This window comes from Athene cunicularia, assembly GCF_003259725.1.
Source record: "Athene cunicularia isolate RWA chromosome 21 unlocalized genomic scaffold, athCun1 chr21_part1, whole genome shotgun sequence".
Lineage (NCBI taxonomy): Eukaryota > Metazoa > Chordata > Aves > Strigiformes > Strigidae > Athene > Athene cunicularia.
In genome coordinates, this window is record NW_020799127.1 from 5,944,587 (window position 1) to 5,969,792 (window position 25,206).

General features: G+C 42.9%; 1 protein-coding gene across 4 annotated transcripts in view; it reads right to left on the minus strand.

Annotated features, from left to right (window-relative positions):
* Positions 1-882: 882 nt before the first annotated feature.
* The window catches only part of C1QTNF12 (C1q and TNF related 12), a 25,245-nt gene continuing 921 nt past the window's right edge, over positions 883-25,206 (minus strand). For 3 of the 4 annotated variants that reach the window (XM_026862881.1, XM_026862879.1, XM_026862878.1), the window contains 8 exons: positions 24,688-24,947; positions 14,835-14,954; positions 13,572-13,683; positions 13,127-13,308; positions 8,421-8,529; positions 7,302-7,392; positions 3,072-3,150; positions 883-2,428 (listed from right to left, as the gene is read on the minus strand). In XM_026862881.1, the coding sequence (XP_026718682.1) occupies positions 2,330-2,428; positions 3,072-3,150; positions 7,302-7,392; positions 8,421-8,529; positions 13,127-13,308; positions 13,572-13,683; positions 14,835-14,954; positions 24,688-24,858 (963 nt within the window). In that variant the 5' untranslated portion in view covers positions 24,859-24,947 and the 3' untranslated portion in view covers positions 883-2,329. Of the gene's footprint in view, positions 2,429-3,071; positions 3,151-7,301; positions 7,393-8,420; positions 8,530-13,126; positions 13,309-13,571; positions 13,684-14,834; positions 14,955-24,687; positions 24,948-25,192; position 25,206 lie in introns of those variants that run through there. The other variant, XM_026862882.1, reaches the window with a different exon arrangement.

The following is a 25,206-nucleotide window of genomic DNA, read 5'->3' on the forward strand; positions in this document are numbered from 1 at the left end:
GGGGGGGGAAAGAGTCACAAATCCCAAAACAAAGTCTGAAAAACATTTTTAGTTCTACAACAAAATAAATATTTTAACTCTGACTTACCAAGAACAGTGAGACTTGGTTCAAAAAAAAAAAAAAGCCTACAGATATAACAACATATGCTGAATGTCACAACACTCCGATTCTGTTGCTGGAAGTCATGCATGAAACAGCCCAATTTATTACAAATATTCACAAAGCACAGTATAGAAATACATGCCAGGATACAGGTCACTTGCCCCGATTACACTTACTCCATCAAAGCCCTGTGTAAACAGCCAACCTTTATTGGTAGGGTTCAGTGCTACTCGTGTGTCACCTGCTTTCTGAAGCTCCAGGGATGAGCACTCTTGCTCCCTGCTGTACCTGCCAATAGCTGTGGGCTCCCCTCTGCCAGCGGAGAACTTAGTTTATGCTTATAAGTACATTCTCCCCAAAATATACTACAAAAAAAAAAAAAAAAATCCATAGGAATTCTGGCATGTACTGTGGAGTAAGAATGAATATATAACCATTGATAGCTGCTATATTTTAGATAGTCACATTAAAAAAATGCATTCCATCGACCAGAAATTCAAATTTACCTGTGTTCACTTGTGTAACATACCCTCGCCTTCCTCCTCCAATGGGTATCACTTTAATATGGAAAAAATACCATCTAGTACCCTTAAAGATCTGTCTCAAGGCATTTATAAGAGATGAAAAAGTTTCAGCCGTGCCTGTTTTGCAGCAGATTTTTCCACCTCTCTTGAAATAAGACATCTTTGAACACCACCAACTCAACAGTAGTATTACCAGAAGCATCACATACCAACCTGAACAACCGACCCAGCAACAAATTTATTTTTTTTTTTCCCCCATGCCTTCTGCTGTCCTCAGCAGTCTTTGCTTTCACTGCACGAAGATAGTGTAGTTGATCAAAACCTGCAACACTATACAAGGGATATCTTCCACACACTGCAAACATTCAAGAACAAGTATCTTGGACCCCATTTTGGGCCTTGCTATCATCTATTTATGATACTGTTATACAACTAGTTCCTCAGCTAAGGTGAACCAACAGAAGGGCCAGTCGAAAGGGAAAGCTACAGGGGTACATTAGATGAGTGGGGGGGGTTCTAATCACAAGGGTGTTATCACTTCTTGGGCAACACCTTAACGCCATGATACGTCAACACCCTTTTATTTTGTTAAAAATGAGTTTATAGCCTGGAGCTATATGCAAAGCTGCTTTGGGGGTTCAATTTGCAGTGAGATTTGTAGAAAACCAGAAAACATTCACTGGACGGTCTTTGACAGCACTTTCAGTCTCGGAGGAGAGCTCCAATAGACTCCCCAGGACCCTGGCCACCTGACAGCAGTAAGCCTTGGCCCCTGTTTTCTTCCATTATTTCACCGCAGTTCAACAAGCACCAAACTGGTGACACATCTAATCTGAGGCTTCTCGCTGTCTTTGCCAGCCTTCTGACACCCAGTGTCACGCATTTGACACATTTACAAAGGATTATATGGCACCTCAGAGGATGTGATGCAGTCCAAAACCACGTGTATAATCTTACTAAAACATAAGAACACAAGTAAGGGAGCTCACGCCAGAACTGGTGCCACTGGCCTTACCTTTTCGTTAAAACAAAACTGCTCAGGCAGTGAGGTATTCAGCTTCATCAGTAAGATCAAGGAAATACTTATATATAAAGAACCACAATTAAAGAGTTCAGACCTTGGAATCCCAACCGTGAGGCAGGCACTGTCTGAGAATTCAACATAGTTCTTGTCAAATACATCCAATTCTGAACATGAGAGAGGGCCTATACCATTTACAATTGTACAAAAAGAAAAGCAGTTTTGCTAGCAAATCCTTGTCTCCTTCCTCCACAACACAGAGAATTTAGTTACTATTTTACTTTCCTTCTCAATCCTTCATTTACAAACTCAAAACACCCCACAATCAATCCCAAAAGACACGCTGATTACAAGTGCTACTGCAAGATAAATGTCACAAATTCCAAATCTCAGTGTATTGTTCGGTTAGCATCTGGTGAAGCACAAATTAAATAGTACAGTTTGTTTCTGAATTAGAAAAGTACAATTTTTTTTTTTACGATGAATGAACTGGTGTGGACCTTGAAAAGCAGTAGTCTCTGAAAGCAAGCTGATTTACTTGTAAAGGGAAAGGCTCTTTAGAAAGATGCCGACAGTGAGAGGAAGCAGTCTTCAAGAGTCAAAATAAAAGGTTTCTTCTGTCAAATATACACTGCAAGGCTCTAATTCATGTCTTTCCCTGCTACACTGCTGCAGGTGATGCTACGCACCCATTAACATGCCCATGAAATCTGATCCATTCTGAATGGTGATGGGAGCTCCAGCACTGTTGTCCACGAATATGGAGGTGTACTGGCCAGCCTGCAGAGAGAACAAGAAGGAAAGGAAAATATCTGACGCTCCATCCCAGTGTAAAAGGAGGAAAAAAAAACCCAACAAAAACATTTCTACCATGAACTAAGCACAGAAGCTTCCTCTCCTTTTCTGTGGCTCCTGGGAACAGAATCTGACCAAACACTTTTACTGCAGCGCTCTCCAGTTTTGACTTGGTGGAAGAAATTTTCTGTAGTGAAACTGTGAGATTGTTGCTTAACTAGGCCCTTACTGCACTAGCATCTTTTTGGGTGACTAGTCAAGTGGCCATCTGTGCTTCAGATTCCCTTCTGTGAAATGGGAAATACAATTGCCATCTTGACAATGCAAGGGGAGATATGATAAAAAAAATAATATTTACTGTCGTTTCTTAGAGGGAAGATTGTTTCTGTAGGTGTATTTCTGTGTGTTTTCTTAAGGTCAGAACGTGCAAGACAAGCCTGGTTTTCACTCCTGTTCCTGCCACATATCTTCTCTAGTTACCCCAGGTAAGGAGTTTAACTTCATTAACCTTAGAAAGAAGGTTAATAAAAACTTCCCCACCTCCTGGTAAGGTTTCAGCCTTGCCAGTCAATAACTCCACAGCCTGCCAAGCAAACTGGTGCAGTGATTCCAGTCTGCACGGGCTCACCTGCAGCTGCAGTAGGCCGTGTACATAGATAGTGAAGATTTTGCTGTTACTTTCCAGACCAGCGATGACTTCCAAAGACCTAAACAGTAGCAAAAGAAAAATAAACAGGTTAAACACCTGAGGCAGCCACAACAGTTTTACGTGGAACGACGAGAGTCTCATGACATCCTCAGAAATAGGGCTGGGTGATTCTAGTGCCCGTCGGTACTAAGCAGGTGGCTTGTTGACTTCATTCTAGCAGTAATCAGCTGCTTTGAAAAGAGAACAGGACAATCTTGGCCTCACCAGAGAGTCCGAGGGAAAACCTACAGAGCACACAGGATTGTGAACGCGAAACTCAGCTAGAGGCAGGAACGGGGAGCCACCTTCTCTCACGGAGGCCTTTCTCATGGTCCCGTAGTCTCTTCCCCATCCTTGAACACGTGCTAAATGTGCTCTTTAGATTTATCTACATACCAGTTGTCCCAGTTTGTTGACCACCACGCTATTTACACTCTTGTTACTCCACAAAGAGCTGGCTCTACGCGTTCTGCCAACATTTTCGAGGTGCGAAAGGCCTGTTTCACCTTAACAACGCAAGAAAGAACATATCCCAACATTGTCCTTCAGATAAAATTCAAGGGAGAGGTCCAGATCACCCCTCAAGCACTGTTCTTTTCTAATATTATGTCGTAATTAGCCAGCATACTCCTTGCAGTAGCCAGCTGTAGGAGAGCTGCTCTCTGTGGCATCCTCTGTTTACAGAGCTCTAGCTTGGCTCCTTTGTACAGGATTCAGGGTGGAAGGAGGTGCCTGAGATGTCAACAATCAGGACAACCCACGTAAACTCGGTTCCAAAGCAACATGAAAGCACAGAGCTCCATGAGTGGCTGCTGCTTCTGGAATCTGCCTAGCCTGTGGTAGCAGACCTGGTTGTTTTCCTGAGAAAACCAACCCCTTTCCTCCCTTTTTTCCATGAAGTGGTGGTGACGGAACCCAACAAGTGCAAACGTGCTGTTTCCAGCCCCCTTGCAAGGAAATACAAAGTAGGGGCAATTTGGCCCAGAGAGAGGAAGCCACTTGGCACCACCTTGATTGAGGAGCTCAGTCTGTGTGTCATACCCTGCCAAAAGCCTAACTTGGGTGGGAACTTCCCACCATTAATCTCTTCTACTCCAACTGTCTCCTTGCCTCCGAGTTTCCATCTCTCCCTGCCGAAAGCCCTCAGGGCTCTTTCAGCTCCCTCAAATGAATGACTGTGTACGCTGCCATCCCCAGGAAATTCCACAAGCAGGGGTAGCAGCTCAGCCTGTGCCAGCAGAATGTCTGTCCAGACAGGTTCCCATCCCTCCACCCACTTTCCCTCCATGCCACAGACCAGTCACACTCTCACCCACCATATGAGAGAGAGATGCCTCTCAGAGGCAGTGCTGATTCTGCTCTGCTCCCACTGCTGCTCAACTCAGGGCAGCCTCGCAGCACAACCAAGCATAAATTGTGACCTTGGACAACTGATGAAAACTCAGAGTCAGACATCAGAGCGCTTTATCTAAACAATTAACATCTGGGTCAGTTCTAAGAAAAAAAAATGTTTCTACTGTTACTGTTCTTCGGATAACGTAGCTATAAATTCTTCAGATGGCGAGTTAATCTCAAAACATCCCAATGAACCTGCCTGGACTGTATGTGACAGAGGCTGCTCATACATCCCAGCTAGAACCAGAAGAGTTTTCTAGGAGCTTTCAGCTCAAAAGCCCTGCAATGAGGAAGGCATGGTAGCTTCTGTGGCCCACAGGGAAGCTTCTTATTCAGGTAATGCTTGTGCTTGCATTTACCAGGACAGGGAAGCAAGACTAAAGTCATGTTGAAAGCAATCAGAGACTGACATTCATTATTTAATAATATCACTGTAAGGTTGTCTGAATGTACAGCAAAGAGACAGACACAGACAGACACTGTCCTTGGAGACAGAAGCGAGCCTTCCAGAAGAAAAACACTTTGTTCTCTCTCAGATGCCTTAATCAAATCAGTTGGGAGCTCATGGAATCCTTAGGAAGAAAAACTCACCACTGTAACTTTCATTTATTTCGCAAAAAATGGTTTAAGTGGGATTTATATTTTCTGTATGATTCTGTAACTGAAGACGCTGTAGAGCGGTGATCAGGATGGGAGAACAGCTTTTCACTCTGGAGATCTGCAGGATCAATTTAAATCCTTACAGGGCTTCATAAGTCTCACCCACTCATACACTCACATCGTTATTGAAATATCATCAGGTCAACACCACCAACTTCCAATATTTTTTCACATCCCAACGGGGAATATCTTTCAACATTCCAAAAGCACCTAGAAAAAGATTCTGTGGAATTTGCAGTCCCTGTTCGTGAGGAATCCAAGGGCTAGGGACATGAATCCTGTTCTTGATGAAATTGCCAAGATAAGTGGAGATCGTTGTAGGTGAAAAGAAAAAAGCACTAATAGTGAAGAAAGATAAAAATTTGATTCCTTGAATCTAACTGGTCTTTGCTATGCAGAGGGAATAGGGATCTGCACTGTGCAAAGGCAGTTTGGGAGAGCTACTTGTTAAAAGGACAGTAACATTCTGCCCTACCTGTTCCACCCCTCCGATTAAAGGCTTGGGCTTATCTCAAAATCACTCGTTGTCCACATGCATCCCAGATTTGAAGATCAGGCTGAGGTCCATTCTTAGCATGATCTAAAGGAATTCTCACCAGTGCCAGAAATTAAATGTCCCACAAGTTCTGCAGCTTTATCAGAATATAAAGCATTCTTTCAAGGGGCAAGAAGTTACACCCCACTTCTGCTGACGTTGTGACTGCAGACAGTCTTTCACTGCCTCAGTTTAAGTGCTGCAATCATAAAAGAATGTTATAAAACAGTCTACAAGGCCAAGGAGGTGCCAGTTGCTCCAGTCAGCAAGCTCCTTGATTTCCCATCAGGTCAGTGGCACACAGCTCCCTCTTACCCTAGTTACTAATGAGTTCTCAGATACCAATCGTGTCTTTCCCACAGGCCAATGAAACCTAAGAGAGGTTTATTTATTACACGAGGTTTCATGGCAAATTCACCCACCAATAAAGCCTCTAAACTGAAATTCCTGTGGAGAAGCCAGTCCTATTGGCAGCACTCTGACTCATGAAGCAGGAAAGGTGAGGGCTGAAACAGCCAGTCCAGCAGCAAATTTATGGGTTTGTGGGTTTTAAGTTGCACCTGTGGAGTGGTTTTATGGACATATTTCAGTGGTGCTATTGCAAGGGTGTTGCTACAGCTGCACTGGAAGAGCTGTGGGCAGGCAGAGAAAATCTGCACAGCGTTGTACAGATATTTTTCCTCCTGGGACAAGGGCTGAGCTGCAAGTGGAGGCGGTGGCCACTGTGCAAGCAGCATTGCCCTCTGCTGGGTGCAAGTCAGCCCAGCCCAGGGGCTCCCCCAGCCCCTTCCTACAAGCAAATCTTGCCAAACCTCTCCTGAGCCAGCTGGCCTTCTCCGAGACACAGGACATCTACATGCTGCAGCTGAGAGGATGACAGAGGCACAGCAGCCAACAGTATGGTGATGCCATGGCCCATGGCATAAGCAGCAACACACAAGGTTGCCACGGCCTAACAAAAGTGTTTCTTTAGCAGAGTTTTGCTAATGGATCCTGGCAGAGAACAATTCAGCATGGTTCTCTGAGGAAGCTCCACAAGGCAGCTGTGAGAAGCTATCATGTACCTGTATAGAAGCCCTGCACTTTCTGTCTCAGGACCTATTTGCCTCTATTTTCCACCTATTCATTCTCCTCATCACTCCAACACTTCCATGGCAACAAGAGCGAGATGCTGTGATCCATTCAGGATGCAGCTGAAATGATAAAAATTAACTAACAAACTCTGGCACAAAACTAAAATGTTTCTCTGCAAACCCAATACGTTCTCTCACTCCGTATGTTTATGGTGTTAGCTGAGCACTCAGCATCTTTAGCTGCCTCCAGTTTCAGCTGGCTACATTCACAATTCTCTCAACAGATGCAATATTTAGCTATTTAGAGAAATTAGCACGGAAAGGTTAAAAAATCAGAATAAAACACCCACATAAAACCTAAGGGCCAGATGGCATCACTCTCTTCAGAAACGTTCTACAAGCATTTTCGTAGAAAATTCCCTGTTGGTGAACCTGATTTCCACAGTTGGTTGAAACACTGGCCCATCTGAGAAAAATAATTGCCAAGACAGCGTGGCAGTAACTCACGTGTATCGGTGGCACAGCGATTCAATGCAGATCAACACTCGGACGTTATCTCTGGCTCGCAGCTGGACTTTAGTCTTCAACTCACTGTGGTCTGGGGAAAGCAGAGGAAGAAATATAGCAGAGAAGTGGAAGCACAGAAGCAGTGGAAGCAATATAACAGAGCAGCAGTTGCTGGTGTTTGGCTTAACAGAGGCACCAGTAACCTTGAGACTTCTGTATTGGGTTTGTGTGGCAAGGTTTTGGTAGCAGGGGGCTACAGGGGTGGCTTCTGTGAGAACCTGCTAGAAGCTTCCCCCACGTCTGACAGAGCCAACCCCAGCTGGCTCCAAGACAGACCCATGGTGGCCAAGGCCAAGCCTGTCAGCAACGGTGGAAGCACCTCTGGGATAACATATTATTCACCACTGTGGGGGAGGAGGTAAAGAAAATCAGGAGTAAAGTTAAGCCTGGGAAGAAGGAATGGGTTAGAGGAAGATGTTTTAAGGTTTTGGGTTTATTTCTTATTATCCTACTCTGATTTGATTTGCAATAAATTAATTCTTCCCCAAGTTGAGTCTGCTTTGCCCATGATGGTAGTGGTGAGTGATCTCTCCCTGTTGAGCCTTTTGTTATATTTTCTCTCTGGTCCATCTGAGGAGGGGGGTTACAGACTGGCTTTGGTGGGCACCTGGCATCCAGCCAGGGTTAACCCACCACAGCTTCTTAGGAAAGCACCCTTCTGGTGTTGGATTATAAAATACTTCCTCACTGACTGACTAAAACCATTGAACAAAATCGAAACAATTGGTGATAAAACACAATCAAAACTGCCCTGATGTAGCTCTACATCATCATGTTCATTTCTTCTAAATTTTTGATGGAAGCCATAATTCTGCACATGAATATAACTGGTCCCTAAACTCATCCTCCGTAAGGATTGTTTGGTTTTCATGGAGCAGCCTGCTGTGGCTGTGAAAGCACCCAGCTCCAAGGACAGGGGTTTGGGTCATGGTACCAGAGAGGGAGCTCACTGCAAAGGGCTGCCATTGCACATGCTTCAAATCAAACAGGACCCACAGAGCTCTCTCCTTCCTGCACCTCTCAAGCTGTACAGAAAAGGTTTCTGGGGACAACACTCACCAACATGGACATTGGCTGAAAACTGGTAGATGCCAGACACAGGTGCTGTGAAACGTCCTGTTGCCAGATTTAATCCTGTCCCCCGGAGAAAAGCTCCTTTGGCCAGAGGCTGTAAGATAAGAAAAGCAGATCCTGAGCAAGTCCTCAGCACCCTCACCAACTACAGAGCAAAACTGAAAACATTTGCAAGGCCTTGTCTCCCCACAACACACCTTCCAGAGGGGCAGGCTCTCAGCATTTCATGCCCACAAGAGGCAAAATGATGAGACGTGAAAATGCCCTTTTTGCTCACTACCAAACTCTTCTAACCCACCTTGATTCAGACTGTGCTTACTGCATCCCTATGCTCTGCTGGTCCTCGTGGCCTCTAGCCTCCCCTGATGTTCTGATACACAAGATCTCCCACTAATTGAGTCAGGAGGTCCCTATGTCTCTCAAAGACTTCCTAGATGGGGCCAAACAGTGTCTCCAGGCTTAAAAACCTGGAACCTTATACACTGGTTTTGTGGTACAAGTACAGAGAAGACACTCATATGGATCTCCAGAGGTTTTCTACCCTCTTTAGACCTAAGTCAGATGGATTTGACTGTTGAAGAGCAACTGCTTGGATTCTTACAGATTCCATATTTAGTTTCATTTTGTTCTAGGCTTGGATTGTACAGAATAGGCAAAAACCTAGTAAAATAGCATGCAGCTTCTCCTCATGGCAAGAAAGCAGTCTTAAGTCAAACTTGCAGCAGATTATCTGACTCAGACTAAAATAAACTCTGCAAGAAATGATTATTGTTTGCTTTGGCCTGCCTCATATGAATTTGGCTAGAGCTGGGGAGAAGCAGGAGTGGCTTCAATGGGCCAAGAAAGCACATTAGTCAGACTCTGCTTCCACCGCAAGGGCATTCTGTGCAGTGTGAACACATTCCCATGAATGCTGTCCTGACAGATTTGCCCTACGTCCGTCTTATGGGACAGAAGAACCGTTCAAAACTGGCTCTGTAGAGGCACACACACTGCTATATCCCTAAAACGTGCACAAATGCATAATTGAGCGATCCTAACAACCCAATATTTGAGTGTGTTTTCCAATACTAGATGGAAAAAGGGACCCGAGACATGCTGGAGAAATTTGTAGCAGTGTTACCACTGGTGCTATTACACTAAAAAAAAAAAAAAAAAAAAAAAAAAAAAAGTAGTAGAACACCTTTGTTCAAGTATCAGAAGGAATTTAATTGCCTCCCCATTCCGGTTTATCACAGCCAGATATTGCCAGCTTTCACAGTGCAGGGTAGAAATAATTTATTTAGCTTTCTCGTTGAAAGGAAGTAAGGCTGCAAATATTTGGGTCTGGTGGTGTATGTTTAGAGAGTTACTACAGGGTAGAAGGAGTGAAATGACTAACCTGCCTTTATTCAGCAAATCCCAGGCAAGGCTCACAAAAGAGTAATTATTTATTTACCAAGATCTAGCTGTAGTCTTAAATTTGATAGAACTTTACTAGAAAACGTTTTGTGTATGCATGTGGTGGTGAAAACATATCCATGTGCAACAGCAGTGGCATTTCTCTGAAGATGATCTATGTATAATGGGAAAACTAATAATGAACTGCAGAACAACTATGTTGCATACAGTGATTTCTAAGTCTCTACATTTATCAGTGTGCACTGATGTGTGCCTATGTGCACATACACACACACAAGAGGAGCTCAATTTTCTTTATGTGTACACCCACAGACAGTAACAGCCAGCCTAACAGCAAGGGCTCCAGAAGGAGACTGAGCCTGTCCTTATGCTATCACTACACCCTCATTTTTGGTAAGGCTATTTTTGATTTACCTCACTGAAAGAGCAGATCTAAGCCCTGTATGTGCAAACCCATACTGCATAGTTAATTCATTCCTTTCCTGTTACAGCTATTAGCAGAATCAGCAACATAATTCCAAAACCACTGGCTGAGCATGGAAGGCAATTTTAGGCACCAGTAAATTATCACTGATAAAACATTCCTGTTTCTTCATGCCCTCTGTGGCTTTGTTATTCTTTTGCTGATAGAAATAGACAATGCAGGGAGAGGTCTCTGGGCAAAATATTCCATTAAACCCCATGCCAATTAGAGCTCCCTGCTGCATTTGCTGCCTCACAGCAGCACACTCACCTATCTGCTTCAAACGCTGCACTGATTTATATCTGAGAATCTAACTACTTGCATACAACTATTTCAGTAGCCGGACCAAAAGCAAACAAAAAAGTTAGTGTCCAACCATCCTGCACAGACCAAGGTCAGCTTCTCTTCCTCAGTTCATCTCCCTCATACACTCCACAGTTTACTTCCAGGTGGAAAATAGGAGCCACACACGAAGAATTGAGATGTGAACTGTCAGTTTAGCTTTTCAGTGATAAATGCTGCAGAAAGCAATGCCTTGACTTATCCATTATTAAAGAAAAGGATAACCCAGCCTGCACGGCAACCACAATGCACAGAGGATGCAGCAATAAAATTCAACTGCCAAAAGGTAGACACGTAGCTTGACCTCAAGGTACTAGAGACACCAGGACACCTTCTGGGATATTTCACCATGAAAAGCACATAGGCCAACTCAGCCTTAAATGATCTGATTGCAGTGATGTTCTGGGGCTCAAGATAAATCCCACTTCCATGGCCTGCCAGAGGCTGCAGTTACTTCAATTCCTGCTGTGTAAAGTACCTTTCTGAAAGCTTTTACAAGAGGAAATCGTTAGAAACCTCAAAGCGTAAGATACAGGAGGAAGAAGTGTGGGGAAAGGAGTATGACGTGTTTCATTTCGGATACTAAGGAAATTGTGAGACCAAGAGGAAGAGTGGGAGGGAATGTTCTTGGAGGAAATTTGGCATGGAAGGATGAGAAAACCATCACGCTCTCTCAGTACTCAAGGTCAGAGTAACTGAGACACCATACCCAAATGACAGAGCATGGAAGCGATAGGCCATTTCTCAGCACAGGTTCTTTCCACTATCTCAAAATGCTTTGGGTAAGGTCCAAATTCAGGAGTTAGAGCCAAGCCCTATTATCTCACTGAGAAGTATCAAACCGTTGGCTTCTTCACACTATTAAACTGATGGAATGGAGGAAGGGAAATTCTCTCTCTCTCTCCCCATCCCCCTGGGACTGTTTAAAGACAATGTTTTCATCTTTACAAGAGCATCCACTATCTCCCTCCCTGCTAAATTCCCCTATATCAGAGCACAAGCTAAAACCAGACACTACTTTTCCCAAAGCTGAAATGAAAAGCTGGCATCCAGAGGCCTGCCAGCCCTCCCACATCAGCTTCAGGGTCAGAAGCAATTAGAAAGAAGCTAGGAATATGATAACAAAGCATGGGAAGCATCAGCCTACGCGCCCATTGCCGAGATGTCTTTATACACATTTTCCCTCCTAATTAATGAGGCAGCAGATCTCTCTAGCCCTGCCCACACTTCAAGTACAATCTTGCCTCTGTGCCAGTACCTACAGAGCTGTCACACCAGGCTTCCACAAGTGTATTTGGGAAAGATCCAGGAAAGCACCCCGTTTAGAACATAACCACTGCCTCTAGTCCTGCAGCTGTGAGAAGTCCTAGCAGGAAAACTGCTCCTTAGGAAAGGATCTGCTGGACAGGATTCTTCAGAAATGGGACTCAGTACAGCTGGGCAGAAAGCTCAGCACCTTACTACATGGACAGTGTCAGCAAACCCTCCTGATGAAAAGCCATACTCCCTGTTCATACCCTTCAAACTCTTCTGGACACATCACAAAAGCAACCGTGTATCTGAAGGACTTGTGCTCTTAGACAATCTTTGTGATTCCAAAGTCTGAAGTAAGTCTCCTCAATTACCAAGTAACTATTTGGTTTTAGCTATTAGTTTGCCTAACAATTACATTTCAAATTCAGATCTTATTTGCAACTGGTTCAGAAATGGTCAGTAGAAGTTTTAATATCAAATTCAACAGCTTGCTCGTAACCATGCTTATAGTGCCCTACAGCATCCCAGGATGGTGTGCCTGTCATTATAACATGACTGTAACAAAATCATATAGGTAATTTTCAACAGTCTTCTCTAAAAATTATGTAAAGAATTTGAGCATCAGGACTGGCCCATCTAACAAAATGATGGCTCTTATGTGGGCTCACAAGTCTACAACCAATGGCTGCTTACTGACTTTTTCTACATCTGAAGGTTACTCTGGAATTAAACAGGGTGTGCACTGAAAAAAAAAAAAAGAACAGATCCTTCAGACTAATGCCAAACACGGACAAGTCTTTCTTCATCATTAACTGAAATAAAAATACTGACTGTTGTTTGGACCTGTGAGACAGCCCTCTCTTGCACAGACCTGTCAGAACTTCAGTAAGAACTGTAATGAGATTCAGCTGGGCTGCAAGAGAGGGAGAAAGTCTGCTTCTTGGGTTTGTCAGGAAGGAGAGGACCCAAAGGTGAATGTCCATCTTACTGCAGTTGAGTTTCAGTGCTGAAATCACCCTGTGAGATCCTACTTCTCTCCATCACAAAAGAGGTAGTGCTATACTCATAGCATCCAAGCCTGAGAAGAACTTCTGGAATTATTCTGCCCTTTTAGGAAACACTTGTATCTACAGAGCCACCTAGCAGCTTTGCAGATTAGGGGAACTACAGCTGATCTATGTGCAATGGCTCTTGTGGAGCTGCACAGGTTCAGTCTGTAATCCCTTCTCACCGACTGGAAGTTCTGAAGTTCTACCAGGGTCTTCTTATCTACAATGACTTGTCCTTTTAGCTTGCAATGGAACGCCTCCTCTACACGTCTGTGGGGCGAAACTTCCTCCAAGGAGAGCAGGAGTGGAGGCAGCTGGCTAGGATGGGCTGAAATAGCCAGGGATGCTCGACGCTCAATGGCTTCTGAGAAGAAAGGAAGAAGTAGAGGAAAATAAACACTTAGTTTAAGAACCTGGCCTATGAAGCCATCAGTTGTGTGATTAGACTTCTGCACTTAACCCTTCAATTTGAACTAAGCAGCACCGGGGAATCTATTTTTTCAAATTTTTTGATTGCCAGGTAAGGGAACGCTTTAAGGTAAACGTTTGCAAAGCCAATTCTTTATTTGCCATGGTGCTCACCAAAAGATGCAGATTACAAAAGCACAAAGCTCTTACAGTCTTTACCTTTTAATATCTCCTTAAACTCCTGCAGAAGGACTTCCCGGGTGACTTCAGCACCAGGTGCTCCTGGAGGTCCCTGGGGACCAGGAGGTCCTGGGGGCCCAACAAGGCCACGCTAAGGAAGTAACCAAAAAAAAAAAACAAACCACCATGTGAATTGGAACCAGGCAATTGCACTGCCAGACCAAAAGTTCTCTCAGCCATGAGCCAGTTCTACAGGGCTGTCAGCCATGTGAGCAGCCCCCTCCACTATCAGTTCAACTACAGGGCTGATGCAGTAAATCTTAAACCAACTCTCCAGCCAGCACTTGGAATTTACTCACATCTTTATGTGGGAAGATAAACTTTACTCAGGTAAACACTGACTGGTTCTTCAAGTACATATATATGGTGTGAAGCACAACAGGCACAAGACTAAGTCTGCTGCCTCTGTACCTTCTTGTATCACCAAAGCATCACACTGGCCTTTGAGCTTCTTATTCTGCCTGTTTGCTAACTAGAATAGACATCTAGCCACACTTTACGTTATTAACATATCTTGCTCAGACATAATGATCACATACATGAATATTTGGTGTGACAGGAGAGCTCTCGGTGGGGGTGTGTAAAAAAATGAAATGGTTCATTCAAAGCCTGTAAAGGTTAGGCACACACACATTAGAGCCTTAAACTAGTGGTATGAACATGCAACAGTGTTATCAATGCTATTTTGATGTATATTGTTCCCAGGGAGTGCCTGTTTCCTCAACTAAACTGCAGCAAACCTGCATGGATGCACTTCTGCCTACAGGCTCACTGAGAAATAAAAGGAAATCATTAAAAGCATTCAAGATTGTCTAAGTAGCAGATTAAAAGTAACTCATTAATTTGAAATAAACGACTTGTCCACACCTTGATTAATATATCCTTTGAGATACCTGGACTTTATCTAGTGGAAGAAAAAAAATATGTTAATTTTATTTCTACTGAGCAGAATAAAAAAAAAAAAACAAACCAAAGAAAGGCTCTGTCCAAGGAACAGCTGGTTTAAACAAAATGAATGTCAACAGTGGAATTGACATACCTTATCTTACAAAGCACATAGCACTTATTGTCTCAAGCTTCTCCAAAATAATTTGAGAAATTAAAAATAAACAAATTAATACGTAGCACGCTTTGGGGTAGGAAGGCAAAAGCTGAAGCATACAAGCCACCTTGCACAGCAGCAGTAAGAAGGGAAGCCACAGGGCACATTTATTAGCTGATGGCAATCTAGCAATAACCTACTAATTTCTTGTCTTTCCCTTTGCATCTCCTTTTAGAGGTATTGCCATCGTCTGGGCGGTGAACAAAGGAGATCCAGGTCCGCCGTGGATCTGTGATTCGAGGATCTGGAGATTCTAGGATCTAAAGAGAAACAAGAACAAAGACGGATATTGCTGAGTCTCTCTGGCCACTACATGGATTCAGAGAACGTAGTTTCCAGACCAGACTGTTGCCTGCTGCCTAAACCACATCCTTGATCCAAACATGCTGCATTTGGGAGGGCATTGAAGGTGGGATAAAATGGGATTTTACAGTTCCATAACAAGCGTTTCAGTTTGGATTATCCAGTAACATGCCACTTTTTGTCTTCATTTATAGGAGCATTGCAAATGCAGGATAGTACTTCAGTCTGAGTTCTGACATAGTGCAGGAAAGACACCAGTCTTTCAGAGTCCCATTAAAGTAGGATTTTTTTCTTTATAAATTACAGATTAATCTTACCAGCAGAGATGTCCCACAAGCCAGAAGATGCTGCCCTTAAAAGAACAAAATGCCTTCTCATAACTTAATCTACTATCACCTACTGGGCCTCCCAGCTCCCTTTGCTTAAGAGATCAGTAAGAGCCATGATCTGGGAGCCAGGGTACCTCCGAGACCTTTCTCAAGCTGCTGAGACTCTCAGCCCTCTGACAGTCCCATTACATGCCACAGAAAACCTGCCCAGATGCCAGAGATTGTTTACCACTGGCATCTGACACTTATCAGTTGGATCAATCAAGCAATACAGGGAGATTAAAACGTACAGAAAACCTTGAAATGCTCCGTAACTTTCAAATCACAGGCTGAAGAGTGACAAATGTGCACACAGAGAAAAAACAAAACAACCACCAAACCCACAATTCACAGTGAAAACCGAAGTCAATGTCTGATCACAGAAAAGATGTCCATTTAACTACCTCACCCATTCCTGTGTTCTGCAAGTGTACTGAGGCCATAGAGGAATTATCTAGGGAAGCTTTGACATTGCAGTTCCTAGTTCCCTTCTCAACACAGACTGGATAGAAGAGAGGATCTGTCTTTATGAACTGGGATCCACTTCCTATCGGACTCCCTTGTTGCCATTACTCACCTCCCAGAGACAACCAGAAGTGACCAATCAACTAGCCATACCGGTTGGTTTTGTCCTCGGCTAGGAATGAACTTCTAACTTTAAATTTTAAAAAGGCACCAGAAATCATTGCTTACCAATACCCCGCCATGCTCTTATCAAGAGCAATTAACTGTTGACTATGGAGATTCCAATCTGTTGGCACATCAGCCTCCCAAATGTCCATCACAGTGAGGAGAGAAGCACACATCCCCCCAGAGTTTCATGAACTATGCTTAAGTATGCAGAGCCATTAATGAGAAAGGCAGAGAGGAAAAACTTGCAACGAACACTTAAAATCTTTAAAACAAACAAACAAACCACCCTATACTTATTGTAAACTTTTGGAATTCATTCAAGAAACTTTTTTTTTTTTTCCTCCTGGTGAGACAGAACATGTACGGATCAGAATTCCAGCAGGAAAGCAACACAAGGCAGTAGTGGGTTGAATGACATTTGACATGATTCCTAGACCATTACAAGTTTAGGTAAATCAATATTGATCTATCACTGTTCAGGAGAAAGAAAACAAGATGGGTGTGGAAAAAGCACAGAAGTAAAGTCAGTCAACAGTGCACTTCTCAGATCTAAAAGCGTTTGCCCCTGGGTATTAAGCTCCTACCAGTCTGACAGCACTAGACGGTTGTGTCACACACCACAGCTCTACACTCCGTAGCCTTGACAGTAACAGTGACCTTGGAAGGGCTTCCAGGGCATCCAAGTCAGCAAACACATCTATGTTTGCTCATTACCTGTCTCACTTGGCTCCCTAAAGCACTTGCCACTTCTCAGAGAACCATACTGAGTTTTAATAACATTTCTAGGACCACTTATAAGCATAATTCCCTTTTATCAAACAGTCTGCAGAAGCACGTAGAAAACAATTAACCTTAAGAATGCAGGTGGAGCCGAGGTCCCAATAACTGTAGTATATCTCAGTGTCTGAGAGCAACAGGAATTGCACAGAGATTGCAAATTTTAGCTAGAAACATCAGGGCTAGCCCATTTTGAGGAGAAGAGACCACAGCCTGTGTGATCCGCTATGAAAAATCCATGCAGTTTAAATAGTTTTAGAATAAATCTTCGAAGTCTGCTGGAGTTCCAGCTTGAGGTTATAAGGAATGTCGGTGCTTCTAAGCTGATGCAGAGCGTGGAAAGCTCCAGGCACATGGGTGTAATACAAGGTACTTGTCCACAGATTTCTGAGCTGATGCGATCACAACTATTTATTTCGAACGGCTCAGGTCAACAAATGGTTTACAAACCATCAGAATATGAGCAGCTCCCCAGTAATCAGCTGTGCTGTGAGTGGAGCAAAGGTATTTGTTAAACATACATCTCAAACTCCGCGAAGCCAACTCCGTCTGCTCTATTCAGCAAATAACCTGAGGTGATTTACTGCTCAGACACGACCCACAGAACGATCTGCTCCTTTTGAATTGCTCCATCCAGGCAGTCCACTTCACCTCCCCTCCAGATAGATGGCTGCAGAGTAGTCTGTGCGCTGAGCCAAAGCAAGGATATCCCCAGACATTTCACCATATCATTTGTGCATTTGACTATAACTGATCAGAGCCAGAGTTATGGTTATGCACACTCCCCCAGTGCTCAAATTTAGCATGCATCACAAGACAAACTATTCATAACGATCTAGTTCATTATTTCTGCACCAAAATCAGTCCTGAACAGACTTCTTCCTGTTTATAGCCACATTTACAGTCAGCTGTAAATTGCATCTTTAGTCAAGGGGTTCTATTAGGTTGTTTTACCCAAATTATTATTTATCTTTTTTACTTTTACTGCACCCAGAATTTACACAGCTTTCTAAAATCCCATTGAAAATTAATGGCAACGGAGCACCATAGGAAGTCCTGGGTATTGTGAGATTAGTCACCTCACTAAAACAACATCTTCCCACAGACTGATTGACTGCAGATTTTTGCAAAGCATAAGAAGTCAAAGACAGGCCAAGAAGATCCTTTGGGGCAAGCCTCTCCATCTATTCTAACACGCAAACATCAAGCCCAGAGGCAACCATTCATAAAGTTTGCAAAAGTCCTTAGAAGAGCACACGGGGTGTAGCTTATTTCTACAGTCAACATGAAATATATTTATCAGTTTCATGGAGATTTAATGGTTTCTGATGGGAAAAGCTAGTTCTTTCCTACCCAACTTCATCTGAAAACAGGTGGGTGCAGCATCACCCCGAGGTCACGCTTACGAGCATTTAATTTTACAAAGCTCATCAAGGTAAAGCAGGTGAAAACCTACCCATGCTTTGCCCAAAGGAAGCAGATGGCTTTTTGTCCCAGTGTCTGGGACAGGCAGGTCTGTGGTAAAGCTACAGTGCAGTTCACAAAACAGAAGGAAGGAACTTATTCATAGAAGCACCCAACTCGGGCAGGATGGAGTATTCCCTCAGTGCTGTAACAGAAGCCAGCAAAAGAGCAGCTGGGTTGCAGAGAAAAGAGAATCAAAATCAGTTCATCCTTCAAAAAGGGCTGTGGTAGCAGGAAAGTCTCCAGAATACAGCAAACAAGATTGGAGTCTTAGGAACTGGGATGCAGCATTTGCTGCAGATGTGGAAGAGACTATTCAAATCTTCCTGGTTTCCACCAGGCTGCAAGACAGGCATAAACTCCCCTCCACTGCAAAAATGAGGAACCAGGCCAGCTAGAAGCAGAAGCCAGCAATCAGGGACAGACTCTGACCATTAACTGTGAAGACAAACAGATGTCCTCAGCCTTTCTAGAGCTCCAGCTGTGAAGAAACAGAAAAAAAAAAAAAAAAAAAGAAATCCAGATGGCACATCCCAGAAAAATAAATGAAAATCTCCTAAAGTTTAAAAAAATAATAAAAAAATTCCCATACCTCTCCAGTGGCTTGCTTAAATTACAAATCCCTCTACAAGACAGTCATGGCACTCCCCGATTTCTCCAGCACAAGGATGATTGACAGTTAAAATGAATGTTCCATCCTTGTGGTATTATTATTTAATTACTATGGCATGCATGAGCAATCCCAGCAATAAGCATGCAAGCCTCTATTTTTCTTGGCAGCAGCAGCCTCCAGCAGCCAGAGAGACCTTGCAGCCAACTCAGGTATCAGGACTGAAAACAGCCTTGGAATCCCAGCAAAGGGGACTTGTCTCTCCTGGGGTGCTGTTTGCAGAGCAAAGCTAACCTACAGGAGTCAGGAGGAATCCTCATGTTAACTGCAGTGAAATCAGGCTTCCTCCTTCACACTTGAAACACTACCTCCAAAATCAACAGCAGCCTTGCCAGCAATTTTCAATGAACTTCCAATCAGGTCTTATAACGTTACTGTGGAATCCGAACACAATGGCACCTATCACTTCAGAATGATTTACAACACTAATGAGAAATGAGCCCACTCTCTCCCTAACTTCCCTCAAAATAAAAGACAAGTTGAGGTGTAATTTAGAATGCTGTACACAAGCAGAACCTGCGGTTCTTTCTGGCTCTAATTCTCAGAACAGCACGCACTGCCCAGAGACACACAGAGTCTCTGGCCAAGATTCAGCCAGCATGGAAGAAACTACTAGCAGAAATCCACTGTCAAGTAGCAGAGTTTGGATCCTGAGAAATTTCTGAACTGTATCTGAACTTTCCTGAAATTCAAGGACACTGGGATCCAGTCTGCATCTCTGCTAAAAACCAAAGTAAGGCAGATAAAAGTAGTTTCAGAGTCTGGAGGAATAAAAGAAAGAAAAAGTCAACACGACCTGTGAGCAAGTCTGTACACCTAAAAGCATCTCAAAGTGTTCCCAGGCACACCTAAGCATTTTGCAGGGTGGGACAGGATGGAAATAAAGCATGCAAAGGTTACTATTTTGTGAGAGGACAGCATCCTTTCCACCTGCAATTAGCCAGGGACGTGTGTCCAAGAACATACACCTAACCATTCCAGTTCAAAGTCTTTATGCCTGAAATTACTCCCCTGCAACTCTTGCACAAAATTATCTATGTATTTGTCCACCTGTGATGGAATTATATTTAAGAATTATTTGCTTAATAGTTACGCAGTTGCCAGACACAAAATGGACCTGACCAAGCATTTCAATTATCTTAATCCAGAAATTTCTATGTTATTACACCTGATTTACACCAGCAAGAGTAGTGTCAGCTTCATAATGAAATCAGGAACAAATTATTTATTTCAGTAGTGTATTTTACTTGGAACAGATTAAAAATGACAGACAGCCTTTTTTTTTTTTTTTTTTTCCTTTTTTTTTTTTTTTTTAGCATGAAAAATCCTATGTCAGCTGCTAATAACATGGTTATACACAGTCCTGGTTATTAATGAGATGTAAAACCAAGGTCCTGACCACTTGTGGTTTTTAGAGATCTCAAGAATTTTCCCTAGAGCAGAAGTGTTAAGTTTGGTATCTTGGCCAAATACAAAATGGAATTCCTACCTAAATTCCCACTATGCTTTGTGATTGAAAAATTATACTTCGCTCCTCTAAAAGGCTATCTCAAAAAGCTTCTCCCTCCCACTTAAACACAAACCGCCTTCAGTGGTCACACCCATAACGAATTTAATGAATCTAATGGAACGGTTCCTGCGAGCAAGAGCTACCTTGGGTGAGAACATGATGTTTCTTGCTGTGTTAGCTGCACTGCAATGTTAACCAGTGCCACCCTGGATGCACCAAGAAAGTCTGGCTTTAGGGACACCACAAAAAGGTAAGGAACTGAACAGCACTCATGGAACAGGTGTAACACAACGCACTTAGCACTCAAAACCACAGCTGATGCAGGACTACATCATTTAATAATGACATTTAAACATCTTACGAACAGCTCTGAGAAATGAGACCAAGCACTGAATTACTTGATATGCTGAGAGTCAGATGTATGAATCCAACATTATTTTACATGAGCCACAAGGAATTGCTAGGACCATGTTATTTGTTCTAACCCTTCTTGTTCATAATATGCCTGAGCCAGACTGACAATGATGACAGATACAAAACCATTAAAAATAACATCTTCTACTACAGATAGGTCCCAGCCCAGTCTCTCCTCTGGCCTTAACAGATACCAATTACACATGCAATCACACACTTCAGGCTAAGACTGAAATCTCTTTAAAGAGGAGGAATGCAATCTGCACAATGTCATTGAACCAGCTGCTGGTTTCCATTGGAAGCAAAAGGCCCCAAAGAAAGGATTCAGAAAGATTTAAGTAACAAATCAGGTAGAACTAACACTAGGCATTTGACAGAGACAGCAGGATCACCAAGGAAATAAAATTTCAAGGACTCCTTGGCTATGGAGTGGGTTACTAAAGTAAAAACATTGCACTATTTCTTGCAGGAATTCCAGGGAAGGTAAAATCCTCTTGACCTCAAATCGTCCCTGAAATTTCACTTGGAGACCGAGTCAGTAATTTTCCCCAGGTTAGGATGCTGCCTAAGCTGAACTAAGCCTAAAAGCAGCTCACAAAACAGCTGAAGTTGGACGGGACATCCACAGCTTGTCTAGTTCAACACTCCCTGCTCAAAAGCAGGTGAACTAGAGCGAGTTCCTCCGGACCTCATGCGCAGTCTCTCCATGGAGTTTTGACTCTCCCCAAGGATGGGGACTCCACAGCCTCTCTGTTCAGTGTTTGACCATCCTCACAGGAAAGATTTTTCTTTTAAGGATTAAGTGGATTTTCCTGTATTTCAACTTGTACCCACTGTCTCTTGTCCTTTCACTGGGCACTAGGAGTCTGGCTCCATCTTTATTCCCTCTGCTCAGGTATCAAATGGCAACTCCTGATCAGTGTCAATCCTATACAGCCTCTGGACACTCTACTACTGCTGAACCCCTGCTAGTATAATACTACATCTTGCAAGACAAGGTCTGTGCCTGGAAAGGGGAAGGCAAGTCTGGCAGGTGGCAGCTGCAGGTACTCAGCCACACACAAGGTAAGAGGTCCAGTAGATGAAAATCTCTGCATCCATCAGTCATGTTCTGCTCTCTTAGTCCATCTGTGTCAGAGGAGAAAAACCTCATGTGCTTGGCAAGCACATCACATTGACAGAAACTCAGCAAAGACATGACTGGAAAACCCTTTTTTTTAAAAACAAAACAAAAAACAAAAACAAAAAACAAAACAAAGCAAAACAAAACAAAAAAAAAAACCACAAAACACCACCCAACACACTTCTATTTCCTTGGAAATACCAAGTTTATCAGGAGATTTGAGACTTCTGCTTCCATGTTTTAGGTAGAGCTTTCACCACATGACTCATGCACTGTGAATGTTAAGTGGAGCTTTCTCCACTTCTATTTGAAAAGAATTCCCAAGACAAATTACTCCCAAATTGTTTTGCTTAATTAGAAGGAAAACATTATCTACCTTTTCAACAGTATGAATAAAAATCACTGCTCTCAGGTAATATTTCGTTCCCTGCTCCTTCTGCTTTGATAAACCTACCAGCTGGCCAGAGAGTTGTCCAAGATAAACAGAGCCTTAATTTTTACTGCACAAGGCCACAAAAATTCCATCTTTCCTGTTATGTGCTGTAGAGAAATGAAACAGGACACTGCTGTTGTTTCACTTTCCTGTGCAGGGCATCCTTTCATGAAACAAAACTGCTCACAGAAGTACCCTCAAGGCTCAGAGAGATCAGTCTTCCACAGAGACCTGCTTTCAACTCCCTTTAGCTCGACAGGTTTAGTAAGGATAACTTCCCTATTACATTATTTCTTCCCTTAGTGAATACAAATTGTGATGCTTTGCTGTAAATGGCAACAGTCATTTACCCCAGAAATGGGGGCAATTCTTAAGCACTGCATTTACAGTATGTGTAAAATAATCCCTTAGTTTAGCAGCTGCTCTATGAATATAAAATATAGAGTCACCCATGACATTCAGAAACAATACTTAACTAGAGTCTGGACTTCAATCTCAAACAGATTCCAAGGAGAGAAGTTCACACTGCAAAATGTGGGAGTGAGTATCAAGCAGAGCTTGTAAGCATTTACATCAAAGATTTGGTCTTGTCCAATCCTTATTAAACAGAACCTGCCTTCACTGGAACTCGTCAGCTCTTACTGGAGCCAAGCCTTTGCCATGGATATTTTAAAGCAAAGTATTTCAACACAGAAACTGCAGCTTCCAAACAACGTCTGCTTTAATGAATGCCCACTAGCCTCCCAATGAGTACTGTGTTTCTTCTAGCAGTAACATATGTATGACTGTATCAGAATTAACCTGGACCAGCTTCTGCTTGCTTTTGCAATCAGAATATATTCTGATTGCGGTCCAATACATTTCACATCAAGCCAAATTAATTCCAGAATAGACCAAAATTTAGTTGCACCAGATACGTATCTGACCCCTTTTGGAAAAGCAGAGTGCAGCAGTTCTAGAGAGAGTGGAACAAAGTGATGGATTATAAGCACCTCAAGAATTTAGCATGTACACAACCTGTCCTGACAAGAGCCCTGCAATACACAACAACATCTTAGCTGAAGAAACACTGCTTACAGTCCCCTAATGATAACTTTAAGTACAGCAGCCAGCTTTTTTTAAATAGAGGACTGTTTCCCAGACTTGCCCAACCTTAACCAATTACTCTCACAATACCATTGAATAGGATATTTAGAATGTCAGCCCAATTGTTCTAACTTGCCCCCTCTGCCATGCCCCAATTTTTGACAGGTTTGTTCCTCTATTGCTATAGTGACTGCCATCCCTAATGCTTGTGATCAAAGTCATGTTTTAGAGGTCACCTCCATTTGAAACAAGGGACATTTTTGTGTGAGCAGGGGAGAGGCGAGGAGAGAGAGAGAGAGAGAGAGAAGGGGCTGTGTGATAGGAGAGACTCCCTTCTTTCTCAATGTTGCACTCCTCCTTCCATTTCACCCTACTCCTAATCCTAGGACCTGCCTTTAATTCCTTAACCCCCTCTCCTACTCCCAAGCATTCTATGCAAATGTTCATCTTCAAGGATTCTGGGGGCTCTGATAAATTGTCTGGAAATTTTTTGCACCTTTCAGCCTGCTGTGTTTCTCCCAGACATGTAACTGGAAGGATCCTACTCTGCAAAACTCACTCACTAAGCCTAGCAAGCTACAGCCGGTGAGGTGTCATACACACAGTCTTACACTTACACACGATTAGCATCACCCCAAAGCCTTTCCTACAAAAGCTACAATCACCTTAAACAAGATCATCTGACCACACCAAAAATTTCTCATCTGTAATTTTCAGTCACCACAGCCTCTCTGGTGGAAGGTGCAGTGCAGAGAAAGCTCAGGCATACTCAGATGCTTCTACTGTGGTATTTGCCTGAGAAAGTTTTGAAATAACATTTCAGAGAGCAAAGGGTTTGCCTGCAAGAGATACATTAATAGTCCAGTATCATTACTGCACTGTGATAGCCCACTTGCCTTTTTTGAATTGGTTGTTTCTGAACAGGATAGTTTTCACACACTACAACTCCAAAACATCTTTACACTTAATCACCTACTATGGGACTGGCATTTCAGTCATGCATATTCTAAAATAAATTATAAATAGTAGTATTCCAGTGTTTGCTTCAGTAAGCTAGAAAATAAATCGTGCAAAGGCAAAAGAAAGAACATTTCTCTTTAAAAATCAAATAGAATTTGTCAGGACTGCCTCAATCACTGGAAAAAGGAACCAGCATCACCCTTACTGCCAGATATAAGTTCTGTCAGGCACTGACAACACATAAGCACCTACCTTGGGATGCCCATGCAGTTCTTCACTGTTTGAGAGGGTAGCATTGAAAGGCTCTGTATACTGATTAGGTTCTTTCTTCATCTTTCTCTCTCTCTTTGCTGCCATAACTCTGAAGAGGCAAAACTGCTGACAAAGTAAAGTTGCCACAAATACCCAGGTGCACCCCTTCATTTTGAAAAGGGAGGGGCCAAGTCACGAAGCGCACTCTCCAAGCACAAAAACCTTCACCACGAATAATAGGAATAGACACAGACTTCTCTCTAAAAAAATAAAAAATAAAAAAGTTAGAACTATTAAAGGTGGTCCTCTGGGCTATGCAATGTCAAATGAGCAGCATGCATAGATGCGCTGGTTGCTGGAGAGATCTCTGTTCAAGCAGGACACATGGAAATGGTAGAGATAAACTTGTTTGAAAATCTGGATTCACTCGAAGAAAGAGGTAAGTTCATTCAGCCTCTTGAAGCTTACATAAATACAAGAGGCCCTGGAAAGTCCTGCCACCCACCTTGAAGTGTCGCT